The 15,454-nt window shown below is 42.7% G+C and overlaps 1 protein-coding gene across 1 annotated transcript; it reads right to left on the bottom strand.

Annotated features, from left to right (window-relative positions):
• Positions 1–2,326: 2,326 nt before the first annotated feature.
• On the bottom strand, positions 2,327–14,637 carry LOC141921884 (b(0,+)-type amino acid transporter 1-like). The gene is made up of 6 exons (XM_074820812.1): positions 13,894–14,637; positions 12,272–12,405; positions 9,811–9,940; positions 7,650–7,774; positions 7,122–7,209; positions 2,327–5,264 (listed from the first exon to the last, which is right to left on the bottom strand). The coding sequence occupies exons 1-6, from the start codon at positions 14,635–14,637 to the stop codon at positions 5,031–5,033; spliced, it is 1,455 nt and encodes a 484-aa protein (XP_074676913.1). The 3' UTR covers positions 2,327–5,030.
• Positions 14,638–15,454: the final 817 nt, after the last annotated feature.

Here is a 15,454-nt window from a genome sequence, read left to right as displayed (position 1 = left end):
GGGTTCATCGCCTCCGAGGACAAATCTGACATGGTAGCTCGATTCTAAAAACAAATGGGCTGTTTCACTACCCGTTAGTCTCACTGCTAGTTCACAAACCTAGGACTACTTGTTTATTGCATGAGCCTGGGTCTGCATCCTTTTTTAGCAAAAATCACTTCTTCTCCGTGAGGAGAGTGAGTCTGTGAGGAATGAGTCACATACACAGACTCTAATGATATTCAACTAACTAGTCAATAAATGATAAAGTGCAAGATACAGATCCCTCTAAACTGCTAGACTGAGTCATCCTGATGGGTAGATATATCACAGCCTATCCAAAATTTCTAATACTAGCACCAAATGTATAAAACAAGGGTTTGCCTTTGCCTTCCAGTGAGTCGGAGTCTTAGGACTGTGCACCTTACACAGCAAGCTAAGGCTACATCAGTGACTTGATGTCTGGTCAGCAGCTAGTAATAAGTACCACAAGAGTTGAATTTGGGGTCAATGTTGTTCAGTATCTTCATGGGAAACCTGGATGATGTGGTAGAATGTGCTCTCAGCAAATTTGTACGTGGTACTAAATTAGGGGGAGTGAATGACATGTGAAACGGTGAAGCTTTGATCCAGAGGCACCCAGAGAAACTTGAAGATTAGGCCAGCAGATGCATCCTGCACCTCAGCAATGAGAAGCAGGAGTCCCACATCTGGGGTGGAACAATCCCATGTGTCAGTACATGGTGGGAACTGACTGGCTGAAAGTTAGGCGTTACACAGTGGCCTACATAAGGAGTACAGCCAGCCAATCGAGGGACATCAGTGTCCCTGTAGACTTGACACTTGTGAGGGCACATTTGGAATGTTGCATCAAATTTCCTGACCCCTCCCCAGTTCAAAAGGGAAGCGAAGGAACTGGGGATGGTCCAGCAGAGAGCTCCCAAGATAGTTAGAGGCCTAGAGCACATTGGGCTTGTTGAGTCTGGCAAAAATAAGGGCAAGACATAATCTAATAGCAACCTACAACTCCATGAAGACGAGTTACAAAAATGATGGAGCCAACCTCTCTGGCCACAGCATATGATACAGTGAAGGGCAACAGCCACAAGCTGTGGCTTGAGAGGTTCAGACTGGACTTCGGGAATATTTCTTTATCAGGAGGGCAGTGCAGAGAGATGGTGGGCTCTCCATCCTTGGTGTTTTGCAAGAAGTGTTGAGACAGAGTCACAGGTGACAATCTAGTGGGGAGTAGTCCCGCTCAAAGCAGTGAGTTGGACTAGGGACCTCCAGAGGTTGGTTCCAACCCAAACTTTAATGGTCTATGATTCCCAGAATGGGCTGTATTTATTTCATCTCTGAAAACAGAAGCTCTACAATCCCCTCAGTGTGGTGACCTGGAGAGAAAGTTAGCACTGCTGAGAGGCTCCTGTGAGGCCTTGATTACTCCCTGTGTCCCAGGACAGAGCAGGAGAGACTGAACACCAAACCCTTTGCACTGGCAGTGAACTGATAAGATAAACCCAGCCAATCCAAGCAGGTGAACTGTGTTTCTGCAACAGAGGAAAATTAAAATCATTATGAATTCTGTTCTGTCTCACCCAAGGGGAAATTTCTCCTCAACCACAAATGATGACAATCACTTCAACTTGGGCATATGAGCAAGGCTTATCAGGAAATCACCAAAGGAGGATTTTCTGTACCCTCTCACATACCGGACCATCCTTGACTGTCCCCAGGTGTAGTCCATCTCTGATGCTTCTGAGGAAGTCAGGAAAAGACCCAGAATACATTCAGCTCTGGGCACCAAGGTAAACCCCCCAGCTGGTGGTTGCAGGTTGCCCACTGAAGCATGGGATTCAGTTATACTCAGGGTCTTGAGGTGATGTATAGATCTTATGATTATCTTGAGGGCAATGCTAGTAGCCCAGTTTTCCTCAGAGCCCATGAAAGAAGGAGCTAAGTACAGATGACAGGGATCTGGAGTTTTGGAGACAGGACCAACATGATCTTACAGTATGACCTGCACACACAGCAGCAGCTATAGAGCTCTGCCTGCCATCACGTTTGTTACTGTGCTGTAGTAATGAATGGTAAGGACATGCTGCCTCTTCCCAACACTTCTATGGCAAATGTCTGATGAAAGAAAGAGAGGTTCTGATTTGCATATGCTGCAGTTGAAATAGATAAGCAATCATTTTGAAAAATGAGCGTACGCACATATAAGCACCTGCACATGTAGTTAAACCTTCCATCCAAGGAGAGATGAGCCTGCTGCTGATTGTTTATGTTCATGCAGTAAAATTTCTATGGAATTATTTTTCTTGGATGAAAAACAGAAGCAACCATGTCAACTCACTTCATTTTAATGTCCATTTTATTGTAATTATCTTGGCAGTCTCTGAGCTTTCAGCATCTTGTTTTGGCATTATAAACACCTGTGCTTGCAAACCCTAGGCAACATAGATAAAAAGAAAATCTTGTACAATAATATCCATAGAGAATGAGATTGGTGCCAAATATGATACTTGCAGCATTTCGGCTCCCCTATATCCATGCACAAACCAGTAACATATAAAGGCTGCTTATCTAAAGTGTTAAGTCTTTTTGTGTTCATTATTATTGTTCATACATCACAGGTGCACAGAGAGAAAGAATGGGCTACATGATAAGATGCTTGACTGGACCTTGGGAGAAACAGTCACCTTTTCCATACATTTCCTGTGTGACTCCGAGCAAGCCACTCAATGCTTTCATCTTATCATCATCTGATATATACTACACCCATAATATAAACGAGGTGCGATAACTCCTGTTCCACAAGAATTATGTGAAGACAACACCAACCCTGATTGTACTTAGGTACGCAAGGATAGGTAGCTAAACCCACAAATACTGTGCATGTCTAACCTTTAAATAAGCCTTTACATTCCCACTTTTTGGATATGGACTGTAGATCTTCAAAAGAGCAGAGTCCCATGGGGTAGGCTCCATAAATATGTGTAGGAAACAGAGATTGTTTCCAAAAAATTATAATCAGAGAAATAATATCTTAATTTTTAGACAAGTAGCTGAGATACAGCTCCTTTAAGAAGCTTGCCTGACATCAGATGAAGAGCCTAGGGCAGTGATGGGAAGTTAACCTAGAAGTTCTGAGCTCATCACTCCTTTAAGTAAAGTACACACTCTGCATCAATGCATACAGGGAGAGAAGTCAAGGTGGCGTCCCAAGAATTTTGCGTTGTCATAGGATTCAGGAGGGAAAACTGTTCCTTCATTGGCCTTTGTTGACAACTCCAGTAAAAAGCAGTGGAAGGAAATTCTCCTAAACACAATTTAAGCTAAGGATTTAGAAGATGAGCAGCAACTGGCTGATCCCATTATAATACCTAACACTTGGAAAAAAAGACTGTTGTTGCATCTCTGTAGCTGCTGGTATCACCACTCAGAGGAACAGAAGGGATGGCACTGCAGAATGAGATTGTAATCAGATACACAGCTCTGAGATGGGCTGGAAGAGGCCTGGAAGATCAAGTGACCCTGTTACAGGAAGGCAGTGTTAGGTACAGATCTGCAGAAGAAATGCTGACAGAAAGTTGACCTGAGTAACATTCAGTACTTTGAGACATGACAAGACATGTTAGGGACTAACACCTAGACCTTTTTAGCCTATGACAGAACAGGTCCCATCCAGGAGCAATCTGGACAAATGGAAAGAAAACAGCATATAATGTCTATCCCCTAGAAGAAGAGAAAAGGGGTTGAGCCTCAGGCTAATGGGAAATAACAGCAACTGCAGTGTGTTAGGTGTGGGTGAGAGCACAGCCCATGACTTTCTTGTGTTGTGCCTTTAGAATCATGGAAATTGGTGGAAATGGCTGTGGTGGAAAATGTATGAGAACTGAGATCTCACTACCTTCCTTCACACTGCTCCAAGGTTGCAATGCTCTCATGGTGAAACAATTTTCCTGAAGTCCAGCCTGAACATCTCAAGCCACAATTTGTACCTGTTGCCCCTAGTTGCCGCTATCAGGAAGAGCCTGGCTCTGTTGTCTTCACATCTCCCTCCTGAGCAGCACGGCCCAATACTGGACTCAGTATTTCAGGTGTGTCCTCACCAGTGTTGAGTCCAAAGGGACAGAGCATTTCCTTGATCTGCTGGCCACACTTCTCCTAACGTAGCTCAGTATGTGGTTTCTTTAATTCACAATGAGAGCATCTGGTTGGCACATATGCTGTAGATTGGTTTTTTTGCTCACTTTGTCACAAGAAAAATTACTTATCTTTGGGGAAACTACAGGAAGGGTATTGGGTGACTGTCAGTACTTAGCTGATGTTGCCTGTGTCCTCACCATGAATGGATGGATCCCAGATGAGAAGTGCATTCTCAGCTGAGTAAACTAACAGAGCTTTAAAAGCACTTCTCATCTCACTCAGAGGTTTTTCTATGGGAGATATAGGATGATTTGAGCTGAAATGTAGTGGAACCCATGTTCTGAGACAGAGAAAGGACTGTTGTGACTGTGCACCTGGGACTGGAAGGAACAAGGAAAAAGCACGCTCCCAGAGCGAATATTTGAGTGGAAAAGGTTTTTTTGTTGTGAACACGGGGTGCCCATGCTTTATTTACTTGAGAAGCTCTGCGCTCACAGTGGGCAGAACTAGTTGGAAATAATTAAAGGCATTGCCAGGAATGGCTTAGGGTCACAGCCTGCTATAGGAGTAATATTTCATTGCCAGAATTTTGTTGCCTGTTGCCTTGAAATATAAGAGCTAAGATTTTGACAAACAGCTCTTCTTGGGATGGAAAATTCAAAAGCACATATTCCTTTGGAATTTGTATGTAATCTGCCAAGGCAGAGCTGAAAATGAGAAAAACAGAATTTTAAGAAAACATGAAGAGTAATGGCTCTAGTCCCTCTCAGCTAGACATTTTAGTGACACTTCCATTCTACTCATTCTCCCTTGCAGAAAAATATTTTCTGAGCCTTGAAAACCAAGGTGCTGGGATAAACCATGAGGAGCAGGCAGCCATACACCAGGAGGACGTTATCTCAGTTTGCATCTCTGGTGGTCGGAGCAACTTCCAGGAACAACTGGAGATGTAAAGTGACTCTCTGTAAAAAGTGAGGGTGGCACTTGAAGTGAACCAGAGGGAAATAAAGAATGATGCCACTAAAAATGAACAGGACAATGTAGAGAATCTCAATTTGGGGTTGATCAATGATGGGAGCTAACACCAGGTACACAGCTGCCATCAGCACGATCATGGGGATGATAATTGGGACCTGTGAAAGCAAAATATCAGCATAAAGACTCACGTAATCCTGGGCCACTGTGAGTCTCAACAACCCTGAAACTTCTGCAGAAGGCTTTTTAGATGAAGCCCTGCTGCAACCTGAGGTATTACCTAGAAATCCCAATTAATCCAGACATCCTGTTTCTCAGCCGACCCCCACTCCAGGGTTGAACATCCCTGCAAGAGCTACACCACCGTCACACATCCTAACCCCTGCTCTTCCCTGCCCTCCCAGACCTGAAGATGCAAACTACTGGTTTTAGTTCCAGGTCTGCTCTTGCTCCCCCTACTACCCTGCATCCAAAACCTGAGCTGTAGACAAAACACACAGCAATGTGTACAGATCACATGACTGAACCTTAGCACCCTTGGGCAAAAAGGTTTATTCATGTTTTGACAGGTGGACAGGTGGTCTCAGAGGCTATTTCTGTAAGTCTGGTCAGAAAGCATCTAAATTTAAATTTGAAGCAATCCTTCCTCAAAGGCTAGTGAATGCACAAGACAAAATTATTTCACAGCAAGGTGAAAAACTGAACATTCAGGCTGGGCTTTTCCATTTTTACATTTGTGCCTTTTGTCCAACACAAGGGCACTGATATAAACCAAAGGAAATGTTGTGAGAGCATGAAGAAGACCTGCCGTTGGCTTTGTCTGCCTTAGTGGGATGCTCTACTCTGCTCCCTCCCCTCTGTGTTCTAACACTTTTGGCAAAACGCTAATAAAAATCATTGTTTTCAAACAAAGGGAACTCTTTCCCTTAAATATAAACCTGCAACACACATACAGATTCTGCAGGACATCAGCCATTACATTGTAGTTGACCCAGAACCCTCAGACATGAGCTGCTTCTAAGTTAAGGAAAGAGTTAGGCTATCAAACCAAAGCCTGCAGCAGGCTGACATCCCCACAGGACTGGCCTGGAGGACCGTGGGATCTTTATACAGTGTATGAAACACTACTGCAGAAACAGAACTTCTTTTCCTTAAATCCCATTCAGCCAACAGGTTGGGTGAATGTCCTCATCCAGCATCCTAATTTCAGGACAGACCCACAGAAGCCAGTGACTGGAAGACTTAACAGAGCACTGCTCTTCTCCTTCGTGCTACGCCCCATGGGACACTCAATATTGCTTTGCACAGCCTGTCAGTGTCAGCCTGTCATCTATCTCCTGGAGGAACCCCATGAAAACCAGGATGTTCACTCAGCTCGTCTCAGGGAAAACTCACTGTCCTGCATTCAGGGTCTCATGGGTCCCCTGTTCCTGGGATCTTTTCTGTAAAAGTATTTCCCTCAGTCACTGAGGAAGCACTGCAGCTCAACTCACTCAGGGCACCAGCGGGAAGAACAGGTAACTGCTCCTTTCCTTCCACTTCCCTGTTTTGTGGGGAACAGATCTGTGCCCTGGCCATCTCAAAGAACTTGGGGCATTCTGGCTGAGTTTTTTGTCCTCTGCAAGGTTCTTATGCCTGGGCTACCCTCTGAGGAGTGTGACCAAGCTCTGAGAGCATAAACAGGTGACTGCATTGTTGATCAGAATGATCCTTCATTTTCCTCTTAAATCTTTTAGAAAAAAAAGAGGATATGGTAGACATATTTTCCACAGAGAGGCAGTGAAGCAGTGCATTGTTAGCTTATCAAGACAGAGAATTCAACCTTGACTTATGTCTGTATATTCACATTATCTTACCCCTCGTTGACTTTGCTGAGACAAAACATGAAATTAAAAAAGGAAGGACAATCACACTAAATCTGTAAGTAACCAGCCCCAGTGCTCTTTCTTTCCTCATCTCTTAGTCATTTGGGCAATATAGGAAAAGGGTTTGAGGGTTTCATGTTATTACTTCACCTTGTAAGAACCTGACAGTTCTGGCTTCTTGATTTTTAAATACAGGAGACCAGAAATAGTCATGCCATAGAAAATCCATGCCATAAAGCTGGAAGAAAAAGAAAAAAAAGGAAAAAAAGCATTACATTTGGGTTGAGATCATCCAGGAATGCTAGGCCTGCCTTGCAGATCCCAGATGTTCATATCTCCAATTAAAAAGGAGACTATTGATATAAGTTTAGTAGTTCTTCCATTCATTTCCTTTCCAGCACAAACAATGAGAACTTTAGAATGTTCTGAATATTATAGACTCATTTCAGTATGAGAATGAATCACATCCAGTTAAGTATATAGTGACAGAAGCATTCATGCGTTGCAAAGATGCTGGTTTCTAAGATCTCTCTTTTCTTTTTTCCCCCACTCCCCTCACAATATTCTTTAGAAAGCAATAGCCCAGGCTCAGAAAAAATAGTAAAAGAAAATACTTCTAAAACAATGTCAAAAACCAGGAGCACAGGGCATGCAAACAGAAATGCTACACATACATACCTGAAAAAGTTCACGATACTGGTGAAGCTTCCTGATACTATCATTATTAAAGACACAGTAGATGTAAACAGCAGAGCAGGGGAGGGCGTGAGGCATCGCACATGAGCCATAGACAGAATGTCTGGCTGAAAGCCAAAGCAAAACAATATATCATCATATCACACATGCAGAGATCCTTACTCACCCCCCTCAGCTGCCGGTGGAACATCTGACTGCAGCCAGAGCCACTCTTAATCATCAAATAAGCATAATATAAAGGCAATTCAACTCCAAGGAGTGTAAACACGGAAACCTCCCTCAAGGATATTTTTATTGTGTCTCACTGATTTTATATCAAATATGCTCGGTATAGGCAAGCAAGATGAGGTTTTCAAACTACTAGTGGAACAAAGGTTGAGTCAAATCGGAGCTTTCCTGATCATCATCAGAACTTTGTGCATGATCCCACTTTTCTGCCCTCTGTCACGTCTCTCTGGGACATGACTTCTCTTGGGCTGACTGGAAAATGAAACAAGGAATATTCCTGAAACATTTATGCAACTAACCACAAAGCAAACCAGGATTTGTCCCAGAACATGGAGAGAATTATTAGCCTCTTTATTGTTTGGTTCATTGGGAAAGTTTAATGACAAAGGCTTCTTTTTCTTTTTATTTTCTTTTTTTTTATTTCCAACCAAAATATCATGCAAGGACTTCTGTTAGAGCTGAGTGTCTGAGAAATGGCATAAGCATTCATCTCTTAGTCTGGTATGGTCAGATTCAGACCATCTGTGAACTGCTTAGTGCAGAGCTTGCCACGATACAGCAGACACTGTCATCATTAAAAGAGGCTGTAGAACCAGTAACCACCAAAACCAGTAACCACCGAAAGCAGTAACTACCAATCCAGTCATCTCCACCAACCTGGTCATTCATATACATAAAAGATTCCCTCCTATGTACAAGGAGTGGAGCTGGTGTGGGGTGGTACCCTTCACACCCAAAAGCAGAAATGACAGATGGTGTGGGGAGGAAGGACCAAAGAAGCAGGAAGGTCCAGGAGGAACACAGCGTGCCTGCTCAAAAGAGAGGAGGACAAGCACTGAGAGGGAGAAGTGTGGGGAGGTGTGGGGGTCTGTACCAGCAGCTGGAGTGGGGCAGTGGCCTCAGGGGCTTGTGTGCTCAGGTACCAGCAACTGGGGAGACTGGGATCCAGGAGCTACTGGGCAGACTGAACGTCTGAGCCCAGCTGCTGGAGGGTCCCATGTTGTGTATATGTTTTTATATATATATTTCCCTGTAACAGACCCCTGATCAGCCAGAGAGGGAACAAAATAAGGCCCTTCGTGCTGTTTGTGCTAATGTTCGTGTGAGCACTGAGTGTGTCTGTATTTGTAGATCTGTGGCCTGCTGTCTGTATATGTATATATATATATACCTATGTATGTGTGTATATATATATATGTTGTATATTTGTGTTTGTGAGTGTGTGCCTATTGGGAATACATGCTGAACTTACCGGTTGGGCCAGGGAGCATGGAGCTGCAGCAGCCTGGCCGCTGCTGAGCTACCAGATTTGGTCCCACCTAACAAAACCAATTAAAAACCCCAGCTAGGGGAGATGTAAGGTTCAGTGTCACCTTGTAATTGCTATGAAGCTTGAAGAGCAGAGATATCCTATGCTGTATCTGAACTGGACTACCCCATGGGAAGGCTGGAACACCCCTGAGACCAGCTTGCATAGTCAGTACTGCATGTAAAGGCAGCTTGCCAGTTCTGGGCTGTCTTCCCGGTGCGTGCAAGGGTGCCTTACACCACAAAAGCACAGCCAGGTTTCCCCTCCCTGGAAGGTCTATTGGCTAGGTCACCCCAGAGCCTGAGTAGGATGCTCCAATACAGCACTATTTCAGCTGTTCATTCCAAAGCTGTTCTTAAAAATCAGGCTAGATGTAATTATGTATCTTTCCGAAATGACGTGGCTGAAGAAGAAAGTCGGGAGACAACATCTATATTACATGTGATAAAGATGGTGAAGAGAGTCTTTGAGCAAGAAACAAACCACTGAAGAGCTATCACTCTACCAGTTGAACATACACAGTGTTTTCCTCTCTGCTTTAGTACCACAAGAAGGTAAAGTTGCTCAAAGCAAGCCAGAACCCCTTTTTTTTTTTTTTGTACTTACCATATGGCCTTCCCTTGCAGCAATGTAGCACACACGGCCTCCACTAAAGAACGTGCCATTCGATGAACCAAACGTAGACAGTGCCACCGACAGGGAGATGAGCCATGCCCAACTGCCCAGGACTTTGTCCCTGAGGTGGGAAAGAGTTCAGAGCATAACATCCAGCTCACAGATATATCAAATACTCATTGTTGATCCAGACAGGTTTCTTCCCTCCATTATTCTCACTGAAATTTTTTCCAAAGCCTTGCTAATGATTTAAAGCCTTCTTCCAGTTCCCATCATATTTAGTCACTAGTAACTTTGTCTTGTCCAGAAAAGGCAGCTTTTCTTCCTGCCTGGTGAATATATACCTACATACATCTACCTTGCAATGGCATACAAAGCTGTCAAAACAGGCAAAACCCCCTTTTTGTGTACAGATGCTGTGGTGTAAATCCTGAAGATACTGCTATTACAGCCAACAATATTAGCTTGGAAATTGCAGAAAAGCTGTTCCCACCAGATCTGAAGAAATACCCTGCATTATAACCTCTTCCCCGATACGCATAAGAATTTGACCCTTTAATCCCATATGTATGTATTTCTGCTACACTGTGAATCAGGCTTAAGCCAAAGCAATTGTTTGAATTCCAGAAGTTTGGTTCTACATGTTCAGATATTTATGACTTGCTTTCTCCATAACAGAAGAAGTAGCAGGGTTACAAATAGAGTTCAAGGTAAATATTTAGAAGACATGATAATCTTCTCATCTAAAAGTAAAGGTTGTCTTCCAGAATGAAGCAGCAGGAAGAATATGGTGTTTGGGGTAATTATCACATACGGTACACACACATACACAAACAAACACACTGTTCATCTAATTAGCAAAAATCCAAAATTCAAAAGTTTTTTAGAACATTTATATTTCCATCTGAATGGTATGTCTTTAAGCCATATGTACTCTTTTTTAGTATCACTTAAATGTTCAAAAATCAAGAGTTCGGCTTCCCAAAATCATGGCAGAAGCTTATCTACCAGGATAATTTTAAAAATGTAGTTTGGAAGCTTAATATCTGAGTTATGGTCCTTCAGGCTTCAAGTTATTAATCTACTTGCAATAACCAGAACTAAAACTTTTCCCTTTTTCAAAATTATGGAATCTGGTCATCTCCTATGATCATGAGACTCCATAACCACAAGATCTCAAGGGAAAACAACTTATATCATAAAATTAGTAGTAAAATCTTTAGAAATTGTGTATTTTACATTTATGAGATTGGTGCTTTGGTGTTTGGACCCTGAAAGTTAACTACAGGGGCTATTGTGAGTAACTTCTTACAAGCAAACTGAGATCTGCAGTTGCTATTAAATCACTGGCATCAAAGAAACACTGGACAGAGTTTCACGAGCTCCTTTTGTGGGTGCGCCTCTCACCATGGAACAATGTTTCTCTCTGACAGTTTTCTTATTATATGGGGGATAAATGCATTTAAATGTGATATGTCCTTCTCTGGCTTCTTTATACTCCTCCCATCCTTTCTTAATGACCTGAATAGCTGCATTTCTTGCTCATGAACCACAGCCATTACACCCTCCTCAGCCTGTGGCTATCTACCTGTCCTCCAGGCTTTTTAGTGCCCAGCTTTCCAGTTGCTAGTTCAGTGTTTCTTCCTGAATTGCACTCTTGGGGTGAAAAGGTTAATCAGGCAGGAAAAGAAGATGTGTTAAAAAGGAGGAAGCTCACAAATAACTTGTTAAGCAGGAATGATGGGAAGGGAAGTGCAGAGAAAGTTCATGACACTGCAGCTTAGTGAGGCTTTGTAACCTGTTCAAACAAAGCACTAGACCTTTAAAAGCTCCTACTTACAATGACATCAAAGGTTATTAGAGAACACATCTAGGAAGAACTGCGTCAGATCTTCAAACTGGAGGTCTTGTGAAATGCATACAGAAGCAAAGCCACTGCTGACTTTTTAGGAAGAGGATGAGCAGCAAGAGGATGAGCAGCAACATAATCTCTGGATACACTGTGTCATCATTTCTGCCAGATGCCTCATTTACAGCTATCATGGATACTGTGTCTTTGGAAATATTTAGACTAAGGCTGGATGTTCTGGTGGAAGATCATCTGGTTAGAAGTCGATGGTGCCTACATCTCTCATGACAGTCCCTTCCTTCTCTTCCTAAAATCCTTGTCTTGCACAGAGCCTGTTTAATATCACCAAACACTTCAGGTTGATGGAAGTACAAATAGTTTCTCTGCAACTCTGGGAAAGCACAAGCCAACATAAAGATACAACTACCACAGGCTACCCAACTCATGTATAACACTTCTCCTTCTCAAAGGTGCTGTAGACATGGCCTGGCCAATGCAGCGCTGCCATTCCCACTGGGAATAGCGCCTAAATCTCCTGAAATTCGGGAGAGAACCCCTATTGCACTGGGCTGCCTTGGCTGTACTGCCCCACGCAGAGCTCACCCCCAAGTGATGGCCACAGCTCCTGAAGACAGCAGTTCAGATGGAGTCATGGCTGCTAAGTAGCTCACATTTACCAGCAAATACAGGCATGTAACCAAAGGAATGGCAATCATCACAGCTCTGGGAAGGGTCACCTGGAAAAGGGACGACAAGAGTGTTAGGTGCAGCACATTTATGCTTGCACTGGGCTTTTTTTGTTTGTTTTGTCTTTGCCATCACCCACATCTCTCATTCAAACCCCTTCTCTCACTAAGCTTTTCCACAGAACAAGACAGATCCAGATTCACAAGGCAATTTTTACACCAGTCTCCCAAAGATGTCAGGCAAACAGTAAAGTGGTACATTTCAAAAGTTAGTCTTCAAAAAAGAAAAAGAAAACCAAACCCCAATTCTTATTCAAAAAGATTTTGTTTCATAGCTGTCCAAGATGTCTGTTGCATACTTCTTGATTACTTCAATATTGATTTATTTGTTACTAGTGTGTTATGTCTCCTGGTGTGCTGCATCTTCCCATGAACATCCCACTGACATGGATGAAGTACCAGTGTGTGTTGCATCACATTTAATGCCTCTGCAGGCTAAATCAAAGCAGGGCAGCACAAAGGAGATTTGCTCTAGGAAAGAATTATTTTTTTTCTACTGACAGGATGCTATCTTGGGACACCACAGATCATTTTAAGGCTCAATAAAATCAACAAACACTTATGCAGCTGAAAGGACCTGAAAAAAGCTACTAATAGGGTGATCATAGAGCAGCTGTATACATCTAAAAACCTGAAATATCAATTTTTGCATTCCCCATTTGCACCATAGGACAAGATACAGCAATACCTTACATTGTTGCCTCCACTCCCAAGGGTCTGTATATCAGTGCTCATGATCCTGTGGGAGAGTTCCCACATGATCCTAGGATCTTTGCTGCCATAGAGGTTAATATTTAACTGTGTATTTTCATTTAATCTGTAAAATCTTGTGTGCTGCACTGGTAGAAAGCACACTCTATGCACTCTGCACTCACAAAGCTCTTTCTAAAAAAGGGTTGTTCACTGCTGTAGTGTCCAATTTGTGAAAAGAGGTAATATGGCACAGAGAGGGCTGATGCTTAAAGACAAGGGTCATTCAGAGAGTTATATTCCCTCTCCAATGAGGCTTGGCTTGCTCTCAAGTTCTCCCTTCATGCAATGAGGAGAGATAAGTGTTTTTTTGAAGCATACATTATAGATCAAGTCTTTTAGGGAAAATGTGGTGTTAAGAAACCTTTATGGATTATAGCAGTGAGTGCTTTTCTGCATTAATCTAGGTGTCTACAGTGAGATCCTCTAAACACTAAGACAAAACTTCATCCCCAAAGCATCTAAGTACTGCTTAATAGCTTTCTTCCAGGCAATGGGGTCTTTTAGTGCTTTCTTATAGGTAGGCTGTTATTTTACTTAGAGACTAATTTTTATCCTTTCTGGACACATCCATAGGTGTCTTGCCCCAGAAGACAGAACAAACCAGGAGGAAGGCTCAGAAGTCTTTCCTCAATGCTCTAATCCCTTGATTACCCCTCTTAACACAATCATAGATAGAATCAAACATATTAACAGCAGGATTAAGTAAAACCCAGGACACTCACACACCTCAGGCTTCTTCAGTTCCTCAGTTACATAGTTCAGGTTGTTCCACCCATCGTAGGACCAGAGTCCCTGGTAAAATGCCACTCCAACTGCCCCGATACCTGCAGTTGTGTTTTGAAAAGCATTTTGAAAACTCTGAGTTTGTCCCTTGGCAAGCAGCACCAATCCACCCACCACAATCACCAACAAAGCCAAGATTTTGGCAGCTGTAAAAATGTTCATAATAGATGTTGCCAGCCTCACGTTGAGACAGTTGATGATAGTTAAAAACAGGATGCAGGCAGCAGCTGTACATTTGACGACAACCTGTGGAGATGAGCATCCTGGGTAGAACGGCGCAATGGCATATTCAGCAAAGCTCAGACAGACAGCTGCCAAACCAGCTGGTCTCACCAGGATAACAGAAGTGTAGGTGAAAAGGAAAGCAGGAAAAGGACCAAAAATCCTCAAGATGTAAATATATTCTCCTCCAGACTCTTTAATTATGGTTCCAAGCTCAGCGTATGACAAGGCTCCAAACATGGCCAGGAGACCACATGCTGCCCAGATAAGCAGGCTGCTGGCAGGGCTTCCCATATGATGTAGTACCCACTCAGGGGACATAAAGATCCCCGAGCCTATCATGGTGCCTGCAATTAATGACACTCCGCTAATCAGACCAACTTCTTGCTTCAGTCTTAATTTCTCCTTCCCTTCACTCAGTTTTGTTGACAAATAAGGTGAATCTGTTGTCTTCCTTCTCCTCATTGTGGAAATGTTAGGAGATGTTGTTAGCAGTTAATATGGAATAAGACTGAGGTGTTTGAATAAGGACTATCTCAGGCTTTTAAGGTTAAGTTAATAATTACAAAAGTCACACTGAACACTGTCAAATAAAATTACCTTCCGCGTTTTGCATACTTTCATTACCTGTCTTACCTTGATAATTTATCATGGTTCAGATCCTGCCAAGACTGATTGTCTTTGAATCTCATGGCAAGAAACGGTAATTGATAGCATTCAGCACCACCTCAGAATCACTCAGCACCTTACTGGACTGTGTCCCTGATAATCTCTCCTTTAAATTATGCTTCAAAGGGCATCTGAAATAAGGATTAGATAAGGAAAACCCCCATGCAAATCTGTACTTTATTCTTTGATTAAAAGTCAGTGCTCAAGCACTTGCATTAGTGATCAGTCATATTTTTATTCCCCACTATAAAGTGATCAGACAACCAAGCCTGTCACCCAACATGCTATGGCTTTGCTCAATGAGGAACATTTCCAGTGTCTTAATCAAAGACAAAGAGATGTTCTGCTAAAAACAGTCCAGAGACCATTTTTCTACACAATAGAAGGGGGCAATTCTGGCTTTTTCAAATTTTAGAAAGTGCAGGAGAAGAGTACATTTGGAAATGTCACTGACTCCTACTTAGATATCTAACACGTAAAATTTCAGAATTTGGGGAGGGTTCTGCTACAAATCTGAATATTGTTACAGTGCATGAGGGTGTATTTTGTGATCTGTGACATGTAGAAAGTATTGAGCAGAAGGGAATTTCCATATGGATTCCTTTGAACTTAA

This window comes from Strix aluco, chromosome 3, assembly GCF_031877795.1.
Source record: "Strix aluco isolate bStrAlu1 chromosome 3, bStrAlu1.hap1, whole genome shotgun sequence".
NCBI classification, from domain to species: Eukaryota; Metazoa; Chordata; class Aves; order Strigiformes; family Strigidae; genus Strix; species Strix aluco.
Note: the sequence above shows the minus strand (reverse complement) of the source record. Positions and strands in the feature narration are given on the sequence as shown.